General features: G+C 60.9%; 1 protein-coding gene across 4 annotated transcripts in view; it reads right to left on the bottom strand.

Moving 5' to 3' along the window:
• Positions 1 to 871: 871 nt before the first annotated feature.
• DAGLA (diacylglycerol lipase alpha) overlaps positions 872 to 13,125 on the bottom strand; it is a 67,265-nt gene continuing 55,011 nt past the window's right edge. For 3 of the 4 annotated variants that reach the window (XM_054439106.2, XM_054439105.2, XM_054439103.2), the window contains exons 11-20: positions 12,560 to 12,643; positions 12,388 to 12,465; positions 11,854 to 11,934; positions 10,880 to 11,022; positions 10,450 to 10,518; positions 10,006 to 10,078; positions 8,548 to 8,744; positions 7,621 to 7,750; positions 6,864 to 7,051; positions 872 to 4,348 (exon numbers count right to left, since the gene is read on the bottom strand). In XM_054439106.2, coding sequence (XP_054295081.1) covers positions 3,388 to 4,348; positions 6,864 to 7,051; positions 7,621 to 7,750; positions 8,548 to 8,744; positions 10,006 to 10,078; positions 10,450 to 10,518; positions 10,880 to 11,022; positions 11,854 to 11,934; positions 12,388 to 12,465; positions 12,560 to 12,643 — 2,004 coding nt within the window. In that variant the 3' untranslated portion in view covers positions 872 to 3,387. The remainder of the gene's footprint in view (positions 4,349 to 6,863; positions 7,052 to 7,620; positions 7,751 to 8,547; positions 8,745 to 10,005; positions 10,079 to 10,449; positions 10,519 to 10,879; positions 11,023 to 11,853; positions 11,935 to 12,387; positions 12,466 to 12,559; positions 12,644 to 13,125) is intronic. The other variant, XM_063670864.1, reaches the window with a different exon arrangement.

Raw genomic sequence — 13,125 nt, forward strand, 5'->3', positions numbered from 1 at the left:
TGAACAGCGCCACCTGCTGTGTGGAGGGGGCAGGCCCCACCGTCTGGGCCTTCCAGCCACTCCCCAGGCCTCACTGCCCTGAAGCTAGGCTGGCCTGGGGTTCCTGGGCTGCACTGGGTCTGGCCAGGTATTTCGCGCCCTCTTCGGAAAGCCCTCAGCAAAGACTTCTAGTGGCCCCTGCATTTCAGTGCTGTCCCACTGGGATCTTCCACTCCTTCCTGCCCTAGCTGTCTGCATTTTTGGGGAGGGAGGTGGACATGATCAGACTAGCCTGGTCCCCCAGTCGCTGGCTTGGCAGTCTTGGGCAGCTAATCCTGAGCCTCAGACCCCTCAAGGAGGAAGGGGTGGCCAGCAAGCTGTATCTTTCCGGGCTATAGTATGAACATGCACCCGCTGGTGTATCTCTCACACAGGCAGGACTCCGCAAGTGGCTGCTCTCATTCACAGGGGGCTTCGAGGGTCTTCTACTCCCTCCCTGCAACTCAAAGTGTGGCCCTGGGTCAGGGCACTAGCCGGGCAGGAGCAGGTGAGAAATCTATACCTGGGCCCCACCCCGGACCACTGAACCCGCACCTGCATTTAGCAAGCGCCCCAGTGAGTCATGAGCACTGTGAACTTTGAGAAACAAAGTTTCTCAAAGCAGACAAAGGGCTGGACCTGAACCACCCAAACACACCTTGCGTCTTGGGGGTGAAACGGGCTCTGGTCCCAAGGAATCTGTTTCCCCCTTAGGCTTTCTGTTCCATCCAGGGAACAGTGGCAGAGGCCCCCCCGGCCCCCTGCCCCATGCCGACCCCCTGCTCGGCTGCAACCTCGACATCAAGTTTCTACCCAGTCCCCACCTGATGCAAAGACACTGGAGGCAGCCAGCGTGCTTCTACATCCAGTTTATACACAGCTCTATACAATATACAGAAACCTTTATATACAGATATATTTATAGAATAAGCTATATTAATTTGTCTCTCCTTTTTACAGCAATATTAGTTTGGATCTTTCATACATTAAGTACAAAAAGAGTCTGGGGAGAATGGCACGTAGAGAGTGCGTGAGGGTCTGTGGGGCCCGGCTGCTCGCTACTGATTGCATATGGAGTCGCCCAGGCCCCGGGGAGGACAGGCCCGCGCACTTGTGCTGCAGGTCTGGGGATGGAGTGGGGGTCGGTCTGAGCCCAACGGGGCTGAGGGGGGTGGCTCAGACCCCCCAGTGTGGTATGGGGTGGAGAAGGGAGACGTGCAGCAGGCCCATCCTTCAGGGGCGAGGTGGGTAGGAGCCAGGTTAGGGGTGGGCTGCCCCTGGGTGCCCAGGATTGAGCCCAAGCCTGCCCCAGCCCCAAGCCTGAAACATGGTGTGGCTGCAGCCTTGGGGGTGGGGGGTCTGTCCCTGATGGCTCAGTCCTGGGGTGGACGACATGCCCACATTAGAGGTCCCAGGACCCACCCTGGCAGAGGAGGAATTAAAAGGCCAGACATCAAGTCTCTCCCTGTGACTGGCCGGGGTGCTTGTCAGATCTTTCCTCTGAGAGTCTGTCTTGTTTTCTAAACTCTAAGAGCCACTGATTTTGTCTTGCTTCTGTGCTGGGCTGAAGCTATGTCTGCCTCAGCAGGGCCAGGGTGTCCTTGAGCCTGGTGAAGGCGGGAGTTACAGAGGATGAGGGGAGGCCCAGCTCCCTCTGTCAGGGTGGGCAGGGGTTCCCAGGACAGCCATCCAGGCCAGTCCCAGCTGTGTGGGGAGCCAGGGGCCAGAATTCAGGCCCCCAGGTACCAGTGATCATGAGATGGGGATCTCTTGGTCAGGGGAGCCTCGGCCACCCAGGGAGGCCGCGGGCGGGGCCAGAGTGGGAGGGACCATGCCACTGCAGAATGAAGGCACGAGCAGGCGGTCAGCCGTGCAGTCAGCGCCTCGGTACACACCAGTTTTCCAAAACAGGGGTCACAGCAGCAGGCGCGATGGGGACAGATGGTGTCTAAAGCTGAGCTTGTCCCTGCGACCCTGCCTCAAAGGCCCCATCATGCTCCCCTACCGTTTTCTTGGCAGGCTGGGAGGGGCAGCAGGCAGGCAGGGCAGGTAGGGTGGGCAGCCCCAGAGGCCCCTTCCTCAGGAACGGTGCACACTCATGCACATGCACACGCGCCAACACTAGCATGCACACCCTCCCACCCCGCTTCTGGGGAAACTCCGGGTCGCTATCTCCCTAACTGCTTCCCAAACCCAGCAGGGGAGGAAGCCCTGTGGGGACCTCAGGCTAAACCGGGACTGCTCCCAGCCCCAGGCCCCTCCCTGGGCAGTGGACAGAGGTCTCCAGCCAAGGCCCACCATACCCCACTCTTGGCCCCACCTCCAACCAACAGGACATTGGGGGTGGGAGGGAGGAAGGCCTGCTCCCAGGAGGGTGCCCAGGCCAGCGAGGAGGGAAAGCTGAGGGGAACAGGGGTGTGTTGGTTCCAGATCCCAGGGCCCAGAGCTGCCTAGGCATGGTGGGGGTGACACCAAGGAGTCAGGTGGGGCCCTCAGAGGAAGGGGGCTCTCAGTGCCTTCCTTCCGCCCAGGGCACTGACTCTGCAGCTGGGGTGGTCACAGCAGTGCCCACCACCCTTTGGGTGGCGAGGATCCTTGGGGGTAGAAGGTAAGCCAGGAAGTAGCCAGCAGGCAGGGCAGGCCTGGGTGCCCAGGACCCATGGGCAGAGGAGGCAGCATGAGAGGCACAAGGCAGAGAAGGGGCAGCCCTGACCCCACCCTCCTCTGGCCCCTCCAGGCCCCTGGCTGCCTTGGGCCCTGCTTGGAGGATGGCTACTGAACACATGATTGGGCTGGGGGCTTGCAAGCCCAGAACACATCCTGAGCCAAGCCCAGCAGCTTCTGTAAACATGTACAGCACTGCAGGCCACCTCGGCAGGAGCACCCCAGGGGGCCGGCCAGCAGGCACCAGATCTGGGGGGTGGCCAGGGCAGATGCCGGCCTGGACCACAGACGAGAATACATGTGTTGGGGGACACTGCTCTCCACCTGGCCCCTGGGAGAGCAGCCAGCAGGCAGTGATGGGAGGCAGCTTGCCCATGGCCTGTCCTGGAGCAGGGGGTGCCAGAATGCCCCCATGGAGGGCAGTCAGGCTGAGTGTGGCCTACCCAGCAGGCTGCCCAGGCTCCTCCCCACTCCATACCCTTCCCCATCTTTCCCCATCTGTGAGACCAGATCCCAGCCACCTTGGCTCTGGGGGTCCTAAGCTGAGGTAGGGATGCGGACCCCCAGCTCAGCAGCGATGCCTATGCCTGAGGCTAAACTGCCCCTGGGGATCTGTCCTCAAAGCTGCCCGGCAGGGGCCAGGCACCAGGTGCCCACGGGGCCACCTGCTCCTGCCTGGGCCCGGCTGGCCACACATCTGGGGTGCTAGCGTGCTGAGATGACCAGCTCATCTTGCTTGGCGGGGCTGGCTCCGTGGCCAGTGGGGGTAGAAGTCCGGATCTTGTCAGCCGCCAGGCATTCCTGGCTACTGAGGCCTGTGGGCGTCAGGTCCATGAGCTCCCCCGAGGAGCTGAGCGGGAAGGAGGGTGAGAGTGAGATGCCCGAGGAGGGGTCGGCTGAGCCGGCAAAGAGCCGTGGGGGCTTGGGCACCAGGTTGGGCTCGAACTGGGCACGGAGCAGGATCTCTTGCTGGCTGGGGGACTTGGGGCCCTCGGCGTAGTCGCTGGTGGGGCTCTCGGGCACCACCATGCAGTAGAGGTCCTGGAAGGAGCTGCTCTTGCTGTCCAGGTTGAAGAGGCTGTCGATGAACTCGGCGAATTCCAGCACCTGAGGACTGGGCGAGTCCCCCAGGCGCCCATTGTGCAGCGCCAGCTCCCCGCGGGAGGCCGGCCCGCCACCCCCACCGCCAACCTCTTCCTCCTCGTCATTGGCCGCGGCACTGGGGGGCCGCTCAGGAGTGACGCCGCCGCTGCCCAGGGCCGCCTCCAGGGGCTGCGTGTCCTGTGAGTGCTTGGACAGGCTGTCGGCCGCCAGCAGCTCAGTGCGCGAGCTCAGGGACGGGTTTTCCTCGGGGATGGCAGGGTCAATGTAGAAGAGGTGGCCTTCATCACGCTCCAGCACAGCGTGGAGGCTGGGGGAGCCCCGGATGCTGCGGAAGCCCGAGGAGCGGCGCGAGTCGAAGCTGTACAGGGACTCAGTGTCCGAGAGGCTCTCCATGGTGGCCAGTGGTGCCCGCCGGGCCTGCAGCTCCGCCGCTAGCCGCTCCTGGGTGGACAGCAGCAGCAGCTCCACTGGGTCCTGGCGGGCCGCCGCCGCGGCAACCACTGGCGACAGCAGCCGCCCCTCTGAGAAGCCCTCCAGGCTCATCTCAGACTGGGACTTGCTCCTGCAGAGAGAGGGGAGAGCAAGGGGTATGAGACTCAGAAGGGAGAGGGGACTGAACCTCAGCTCCCTGGCTAAAAGGAACTTGCGGGGAATAAAGGGTACAGTTCATTTAGCAGTTGCTGATGGTCGGGGGCAGGGAACGCTTTTTTTTTGAGACGGAGTCTCGCTCTGTCGCCCAGGCTGGAGTGGAGCGATCTCGGCTCACTGCAAGCTCCGCCTCCCAGGTTCACGCCATTCTCCTGCCTCAGCCTCCCGAGTAGCTGGGACTACAGGCGCCCGCCACCATGCCCGGCTAATTTTTTGTATTTTTTAGTAGAGATGGGATTTCACCACGTTAGCCAGGATGGTCTCAATCTCCTGACCTGGTGATCCACCCACCTCGGCCTCCCAAAGTGCTGGGATTACAGGCGTAAGCCACCGCGCCCAGCTTCTGCTTATTTTTTTTTATTTTTATTTTTGAGACGAAGTCTTGCTGTCACTCAGGCTGGAGTGCAATGGTGCGATCTCGGCTCACTGCAACCTCCACCTCCCAGGCAGGTTCAAGCGATTCTCCTATCTCAGTCTCCTGAGTAGATGGGATCACAGGCATGCGCCACCATGTCCAGCTAATTTTTATACTTTTAGTAGAGACAGGGGTTTCACCATATTGGTCAGGCTGGTCTTGAACTTCTGACCTCAGGCGATCCACCCACTTTGGCCTCCCAAAGTGCTGGGATTACAGGCGTGAGCCACCACGCCCAGCCAGGAATGATTATTTTTTAAAAACAACTCATAAGAACCCAAGATAGAAGACAAAAGAGTTGATGCTGGGTTGAGCCGAGGTGGGGGGGTCCCTGAGGGGCTAAGGCTCTGCTGGCAGCACTAGGACTTCAAGAGTGCCTCTGGGGTTCTCTGCACCAGAACCCCTGTCATTGTACCAATGTGAGAATGAGGCGCCAAGAGACTGGCTGCCCCAGGTCACTCGTGAGGCCGCCCCAGGTCACTCGTGAGGCCGCCCCAGGTCACTCGTGAGGCCGCCCCAGGTCACTCGTGAGGCCACAGTGGAATGAGAGAGACAGAGGGAGGGAAGGAGGGAGGGAGGGAGGGAGGGACAGAGGGCAGCAGGGAGACAGGGAAGGGAGAGAGCCCTGCCCAGAGCTGCCCAACTGGTTCCACCCCAATCTCAGAGCCAGCAACCCTGGGTGCCACTCCCAGGAATCTCATCACTTCCTTCCTCATCCGGGTCTCCTCTTGTCTCTCCCATGGGCCGCAGCCCTCTGCTGGGTGGGGAGCCTGGCGCCCCTGGCTCCGAAGACCAGCCTGCAGGGAGTGAGTGATGGGGCGGGGAGTGGGTGGCTTGCAGCAGTCACCGCAGCCAGAAATGGACATTGGCTTCTTCATCTGGTTGTGCAGCTGCCACAGGAAATGCACAAATGGCAGGGAGAGACGTCCTGGTGTCCCTATCAAGGGCCAGGAAGCAGCCTCTTGACCAGATCTGTGACCAAGCACACAGGGCCTGTGTGGGAAGGTCCTACAAAGGCAGGACAATCCTCCCCTGGAAGGACTACCACTTAAGAGCCTCGCACCCCTTAAAGAGTGTGTGAATAGCAAGGGCACTGCGGCCCGCATGTGCGTGCCTCTGTGGGCATGTGTGCACGCCCCTGTGAGCATGTGTGCACACCCCTGTGAGCATGTGTGCATGCCTCTGTTCATGTGTATGAGTGTGTAGACCAGATGTCTGCGTATGTCAGCTGGCTTGTGTGTCTGGGTCTGCGCACGGGTGTATTCATGCATTTCCATGAGCAGCTGCCTGTCCTCGTGTGTCCTTGTATATGTGTCTCCACCTTTGTCTTGGTGTGTGTCTTGTACATGTGCATGTCTGTAGGGGGTGACCTGTGTACTTATAACTAATAATTGTGGGCACATGTATGTGTGTAAGCTTCAACACAAATATGTAAGTAAATGGGTGTCCATCTGTTTGGGTCTAAGTGTGTAAGAGTGAACCTGTGCAGGCCGGGCGCGGTGGTTCACCCCTATAATCCCAGCACTTTGGGAGGCTGAGGCGGGCAGATCACGTGAGGTCAGGAGTTCAAGACCAGCCTGGCCAACATGGTGAAATCCCATCTCTACTAAAAATACAAAAATTAGCTGGGCATGGTGGCAGGCACCTGTAATCCCAGCTACTTGGGAAGCTGAGGCAGGATAAGCCAAGATTGTGCCATTGCACTCCAGCCTGGGGGAAAAGAACGACACTTCGTCTCAAAAAAAAAAAAAAAAAAAGAGTGAATCTGTGCTTCTGTGCCCCGGGGTTCGTGGGTCTGTGTGCCTCCCCTGGCTCATGTGGGATTCAGGGACAGCAGGCTGGGGGACAGCTGGAGCACAGCAAGAGAGCCCTAGAGCACAGAGGGTGAGTTTGACCCCTCCTGTGCACGTGTGCAGAGCTGAGCGCAGTGCATGCACAAACGCACATGCACACAAGTTTATGTGCTCTGAACCACACTCACCCCGGGGTGGGGCCGGGAGTGACCAAGGCTCACCTGACGCTGCTGTTGCGGTGGTCTGCAGTCGGCAGCTCCAGGGCGAGGCCAGCAGGCATGGGTGGCCCCGTGGGGAGTGGCTGCTGCTGGAAGATGAGCTCAGGAGTCAGGTCCACCTCGGTAGGGCTCACCATGACCTTGGCAGCAGAGAGCAGAGCGGTCTTCCCCTTGTTGTAGTTCTCCAGCACCTGAGGACAGGACAGAGGAGGTTGGGGGTGGTGGAGGGACATCAGGCCCCATCGTGGGGCCGATGTGGAGCCAGGGCCCAGGCCTCTCAGGCCAAGCAGAGCCTCATGGAGTCACTTGGGTCCCACTCTCCTCCTCCTGAGGTCACCACTCCCCAAGGCCTGAGACTTGCCCATCTGGTCACGACTCACCCCACAGCCCGGTGAGTGCTCCTGCCCTGCCTGCCTTCAGCCTTTCCGCAGCCAGGAGATAGCTGTGGCTGTCGCTGCTTGCCCATGCATCTGTTAAGGGCCAGGTGGCCTTCTGGGCCTCTGAGCTGAGCCTGCCTCAGGGACAGGCCCCTGGGAGTCTCCTTATCTCCTCCCCACCATGGGGCAACGTGGTGATGTGGATAGAGCCAGGGGTGTGAGGTTGAAGTATCTGAGTGGGGCTTTCTGGCCCAGCTACCTACTTCTCTGAGCCCCAGCACCCTTGTCTGTAAAATTGGGCAGTGATCTGACAGTGCTTACGGGGTTCTGATGGGGTGACAGTGCCTTGTTCCCTGGTGATACCCTGCCGGGAGCTGCCTCACCTTGTTAAGCCCCTCCATGACCACATAAGGCAGGTGCTCATGCAGCATGGCTGGCGAGATGATCACCTCATTGAAGGCCTTGTTGTCGCCCCAGATGGCAAAGTACGTGGGCTCCTCCTGCTCACAGCAGCTGAGAGGGACATGGACAGAGGGGAGTTAAGGGTGGGGTGGCGGCCTGGCCCTCGGTGCCAGGGCCTCCTGGCTCTGTTCTCTGCCCTGCTCAGCAGAGCCGGCATGGTTTGGAGGCCCCTGGCCTGCCTGGCAGCAGGGCTCTGTTCCCTGGCCTGGCTCCTGCCCTGCTCTCAGCCTGGGAAAGGCTGACCTTGGGCCTCAGCCATGGTCCCTCCACAGCCTTCGACCTGCTTTTGGCCTGGTCCACACCTGCTCCACCTGCTGCATGGCCCAGCTCACCAGCTTTGTGTCAGGGGAGGAAGCCGACCCTGGAGGGAGGAGCCAGGGCCCAGCCGTCTGAAGGAGCACAGTGGGAAAGGTCTACCCACTTGCCTGCTCCTGTTCTCTCTCCTGGCGCAGCCCCCACCTTGCTCACAGCTGTCTTCGAGGAATTCCCTTGGTGAAGCCAAGTGACAACTGAGGTGTGAGCTGGCCAGGGCCTGAGGGGTGAGCCCTCCAGGGCACCTACTTTTAAATGGACCTCGGGAGAGCTGCCCTGGGGGACATCAGGGAAGAGCTGACACTGGAGGCAAAGCCAAACTATGGAGAAAGACGCCTGGAGTCCTGCTCAGGGCTGGCCTTTTGTTCCACTCCGGAGCCCGATGCTGGGGAAACCCCTCCATGGAGGCCCTGGGTCATCTTCTTCCAGCCTCCACCCCCAGCCCTGAGGGGTGATTGAGCCAAGGCCGGCCCTGCTCTCCACTGCCCCTGCCCTGGCCACTACCCCCTGCAGCAGCAGACCCTGGCAGAACCTACCAGCACTGCTCTGCAGGGTGGTTGTGGACCACGTGGATGATGCGGCCGGGCGGGTAGAGTGGAGTGCTGGCTGAGAGGGCTATAGTTAGGTCGCTGGGGTGGGTCCAGAGCCGCGTGCTGGCCAGGGTAGTCACCTCTACCTCCTCAGGCAGCTCCGACTTGGGGATGCATTTGGTGGCCCCCACGATGATCCGCCACTGTGTGGGGTGGAGTGGGAGAGATGGGGACAGAGCTAAGTGGCACTGGCTGGGGGGCAGGGGCAGGGGGACTGAGAAGGGGGGCTCAGCAGGTGAGAGGTGGGCGGTGAGATGGCAAAGGGGCAGGGGAAGGGCAGTGGCCAGAGTATTAAAGGTCGGTGCCCACCTGAAGAGGCAGTGGCTGAGGTGCACGGTGGCCAGACGGCCAATAAGGTGCCAAGGACAGATGACATGGAATTGTTGAATTTCAGGGCTGGCAAGGGGCTGGAAGCCCAGCCAACCCCTCATCTAGTAGATGGGGAGACAGGCCTAGTGAGGGGAAGGGACTTATTCTGGGTCACTCCACAAGTCCAAGGCCAAACACTCCCTGGAGCTGAGTCCAGCTGGACCTGCCAGGCCTGGCCTGACAAAAGCCCAGGACTAATCTGGTGGGAGCAGTTCCACCTCCCCAGAACCAGGCTCCTCCAGGCAGGCAAAGTCCCACAAAGCTTTGCTGCCCTGCTCACCGCCTGGCACCTGGTACCTGGCCCAGGGCCCTGCCTGCCACAGGGTCTAGGGCACCAAAGCTGGGAACAGTCCAGATGGGGCTGAGACGGTGAATGGGCTGAGGGCCCGCCCAGGGCAGGGGGCAGGGGGCAGGGGGCGAGGAGGGGTGACCACACAGAGGACCCTCTCCTCCTGTGCTGGCCTGCCTCAGTGTGCCTGGCCACCATGTCCCCACCCCCACCCCCACCTGGCCAACCCGCCCGCCAGTGTCCTCCAGAGACCTGATGCGGATTAGGAAGGGCTGACCCTCTCCTCTTGGTCACAGCAGAAAATCAGAACAAACTGTACCCAAATCCTCTCCACAGGTCATTTCCAGCCCTCCCTGAGCCTGGGGAATCTCAGAGGCTTCGGCAGAGGCCTTTCCTCACCGCTCAAAGTCTCCGGATCGCTTTCTCCTGACCGTGCAGCTCCCAGCTCTGTGTGATGGGAGCCTCTCGGTTCCTGTCCTGATTCTGTTCTAACTTGTTATGTGAGCAAATGCAAGTCCCTCCCACTCTGGGTCTCAGTTTCCCCATCTGCACAATGACAGGGGTTGGATGGGTTGAGCTTGGGGATGCTGAGGGTCTGACTTCCTGAAGTTTCCACGACACCAGCCACACCCTGCCCTGGCCTCCCATGGCAGGGCCTCTTGTGCTTTGTCCCAAGAAACTGGTGGGGGTCAAGGGCAGGGACAGATGAGGCTGCACAGAGGCAGGGTGCCCAGGTGGGGGCTCACTTTGGGCTTGGTGCTTCGCTGCAGGACATCCAGGAGCTGTCTGCGGAAGCCTTCCAGCTGGGAGAGGCCGATCCTGGGGAGGGAATGAGACAGGGCCATCAGCCAGGCCTGGTCAGGGGCTATGAGAGGTCTGGGGCGGGGCAGAGGGGCAGGCACACGCCCCTGGGACAAGACACATCAGCCAGGGGCATGGGGTGGAGAGGCGTCCACAGAGCAGCTCCCCAGAGCAGAGCCGAAGAGCGAGAGGACAGGCAGGGCGGGAGCCAGCACGTGCGTTCACCTGGGCTTCTCACCACCAGGCAACTAAGGGTGGGGGGGTGGCGTGGGGTCCTTTGAGAGACAGGAATCGAAGTGAGAGAGACGCGGGGGCTAGGGGGTGGGGAGAGGCCTGGAGGAGGGAGGAACAGCTTGGCAAGGGACCATGGAGCGGGGCCAAGGACTCACCTGGGGACGAGGTCTTTGCCCAGAACCACAGCAGTCACGAACTCCTTGGAATACTCCATCGCATCCTCACTGCAAGGGAAGCCGAAGCAGAAGCTAAGGCCAAGGGGAAGGGGTGGTGGTGTTCCGGAATCGGGGGCCCAGCCACAAGCAAGCCCTGCTCCTGCACTCCTGGGATGGCTCCCGGGGAGCTGGCTGGTGGCAGGCTGGGCTGCCTGCTCCCTGCTCTGTCTTTCCCACTGGTAAGGCTTTGCTGGGTAGATCCTGGGGGGCGCATGGCATTTCAGAGCCCCCACCTTCCACCCTCCAGGCCACTCCCAGACCTCCATGTGACCAGAAGTCAGACTCCCAGTCCAGCCCCTAGCACCAGCCAACCCTCAGCCTCCACTGGTCCCAACTGCCCCAGCCAACTCTGAGGCCCCAGATGGCTCACCTCAGCAGGCCCCCTGGTGGGGAGTAGGCAAAGCACTTGAGGGTCGGATACTGTGGGCGCAGAAGGAAGGAGAGGATGGCAGCGGTGCCCGCGCCCAGGGAGTGGCCCACCACAATCAGGCCGTAGTGTTTGGTTCCGCGGCCCTGGAGACCGAGAGAAGCCTGAGAGCCCTGCCCCACTGCCTGCCAAGCGACTGTCTTAGCCAACCCAAGGGAGGCAGAGGGTCTTCCCATCTTCCCAGAGTCCTGGGATCATGTCTGTGCTGTGTGAATGCTGGGGCACAGAGAACCAAGCCAGGGCCCCACAGAGCGACTGCTTAGGCAGACTGTTCTAATAAACTCTTATTTACGCTTCCAAACCTTGCTCAGAGGTTATGTCCTTGGGGAAGCCCTCCTGATTTTCCAGGAGTGGCTCACTCCCTCTAGTCATTGCATCTGTACCTGGGATGGAGCTTTTTATCACTATAAACATGTGGTTACCTGACCCCATCTCTCTACCCTCACTACTAGACTGAAGTCTCCTGAGGCCAGAGCCTGCTTTGCTTTGGAAAGGGCAGCTGGTGGCACCTCAGGAGCTACCTGCACAGACCGTGGCCAGTGGGCAGGACTCAGTTCCCCCCTAGGTAGAGCAGCACCCCTTCTCTCTGCTCTGTATTTTGAGCCTCTCCATGTTTCCTTCTGACAAACAGTTCTGCAGCTATGAGGCTTAAGAGCCGCCTGCCTTGAATCATCTTTGTGCCTCTAGTGTCTGGCATGAATCAGGTGCCCAATGACTGTAGGTGGGGCGGAGCAGGATGCCCACAGGATCTGGCACAAAAGAGGAGGGGTTGGAAGCCAGGCTCGAAGGGGTTGCAGGAGCCTGGCTTGTGTGGGAGGTGCAAGGCTCCATCACCCATCCATCCTCTCCTCTTTCTGCTGCGTTGGAGGAGGGGGACCCAGGTGTGAAAGGGCTTGGTGCCATGGAAAATGCCTCACCAGGTCTCGCCCAAAGGCCTGGGACAGGACCATCTCCTGCTCCAGTTTCTTCTTGATGTACTCAGCTGAGAGGACCATTCCCTGGGTGGGCAGGAACAGAAGGAGGTGTTGGTGGGAGGCCTCCCAGTGACCAGCAAACCCACAGTGACCTGCAGCTCAGGAACCCTGCCCCATCCATTTTTCCCTTTGGGCCTCGTGACAACCCGGCGGTGGGGGCTGGCAGACACGCTGATCATGTCACTTCCATTTCACAGGTGGGAACTGAGGCTCAGAGGGGCAGTGTGGCTAATGAAGCTGGTATGATCTCTCCCTAGCTGCCTCTCGGGTTCTTCCATGGTCAGGCTCTGGGCTGCGCAGGGCAGTGGGGTCGCAGCAGTGGGCCGCAATGGGCCTTCCAGACTAATCGATGCCTCTCTGACCAATCTCTTCCAGTGAGCCCAGCGAGCAGGGAGGAACCCCCAACCATACATGCCTCTGCACACTGGCAGGGCAGGGAAGAAGCCCAGGGGTCCTGGGGTCCATGACGTGGGTTACCTTGTGGCCCAGCCAGGTGCCGTGGTGCCCCTCCACGGGGAGGCGCTCAGCATCACCCGTCAGGTCAGTCAGGGCATCCTTGGGGAGAGAGGAGACAGGTGAGGGGTGGGCTAAAGAGGACAGGAAGAAGGAGGCAGGCACCCCCGGGGGCTGGGAGCCATGGGCAGCGTACCTTGGGGGACAGGGTCCCCCGGATACTGATCACCACTTTCTTCTTGTCATGGTCCACCGCCACGTAGAAGGGCGTTTCGTAGACCTAGGAGGCGGGCAGCTCGTGAGCCTGAGCGGCCCTGGTGGGGCCAGACTCAGGGAAAGTGACCTAGGCAGGTCTCCTTCCTGGCCAGGAACTCTGGCTCCACCAGCCACAGGGCCTCTGCCGCCAGAAAGGCTGACAGGCTCCCAGGGTCACTGGGGATCTCCTCCCGACCCCAGCAACAGGCCTGCCCTGCCCTCCCAGCTCCTTGCTGGCTCTGGCAGCCCTGAGTGCCACCACTTGCCCCTGAGTCCAGGTGATGGCTGCCCCTCCCTGCTTCTGCCCTCAATTCCTTTCCCCAAAGGGCTAGGGTTCGGCAACCCAAACACTGGGTGTGGGGTTGATGTCTGGTTTCCCAGCCCCAGAGGTGGTACAGGCAAGCCAGGGTCTGGGGAAGAGGAGGGGGCCACCTCTGGTCTGCCCAGCTAGGGATGCCTGGAAGCTGCAGTCAGCCAGCGCCAGCCAAGCAAGGGCTCCTGCCGGCC

The sequence above is a fragment of the Pongo pygmaeus genome, chromosome 9, assembly GCF_028885625.2.
Source record: "Pongo pygmaeus isolate AG05252 chromosome 9, NHGRI_mPonPyg2-v2.0_pri, whole genome shotgun sequence".
NCBI lineage: Eukaryota > Metazoa > Chordata > Mammalia > Primates > Hominidae > Pongo > Pongo pygmaeus.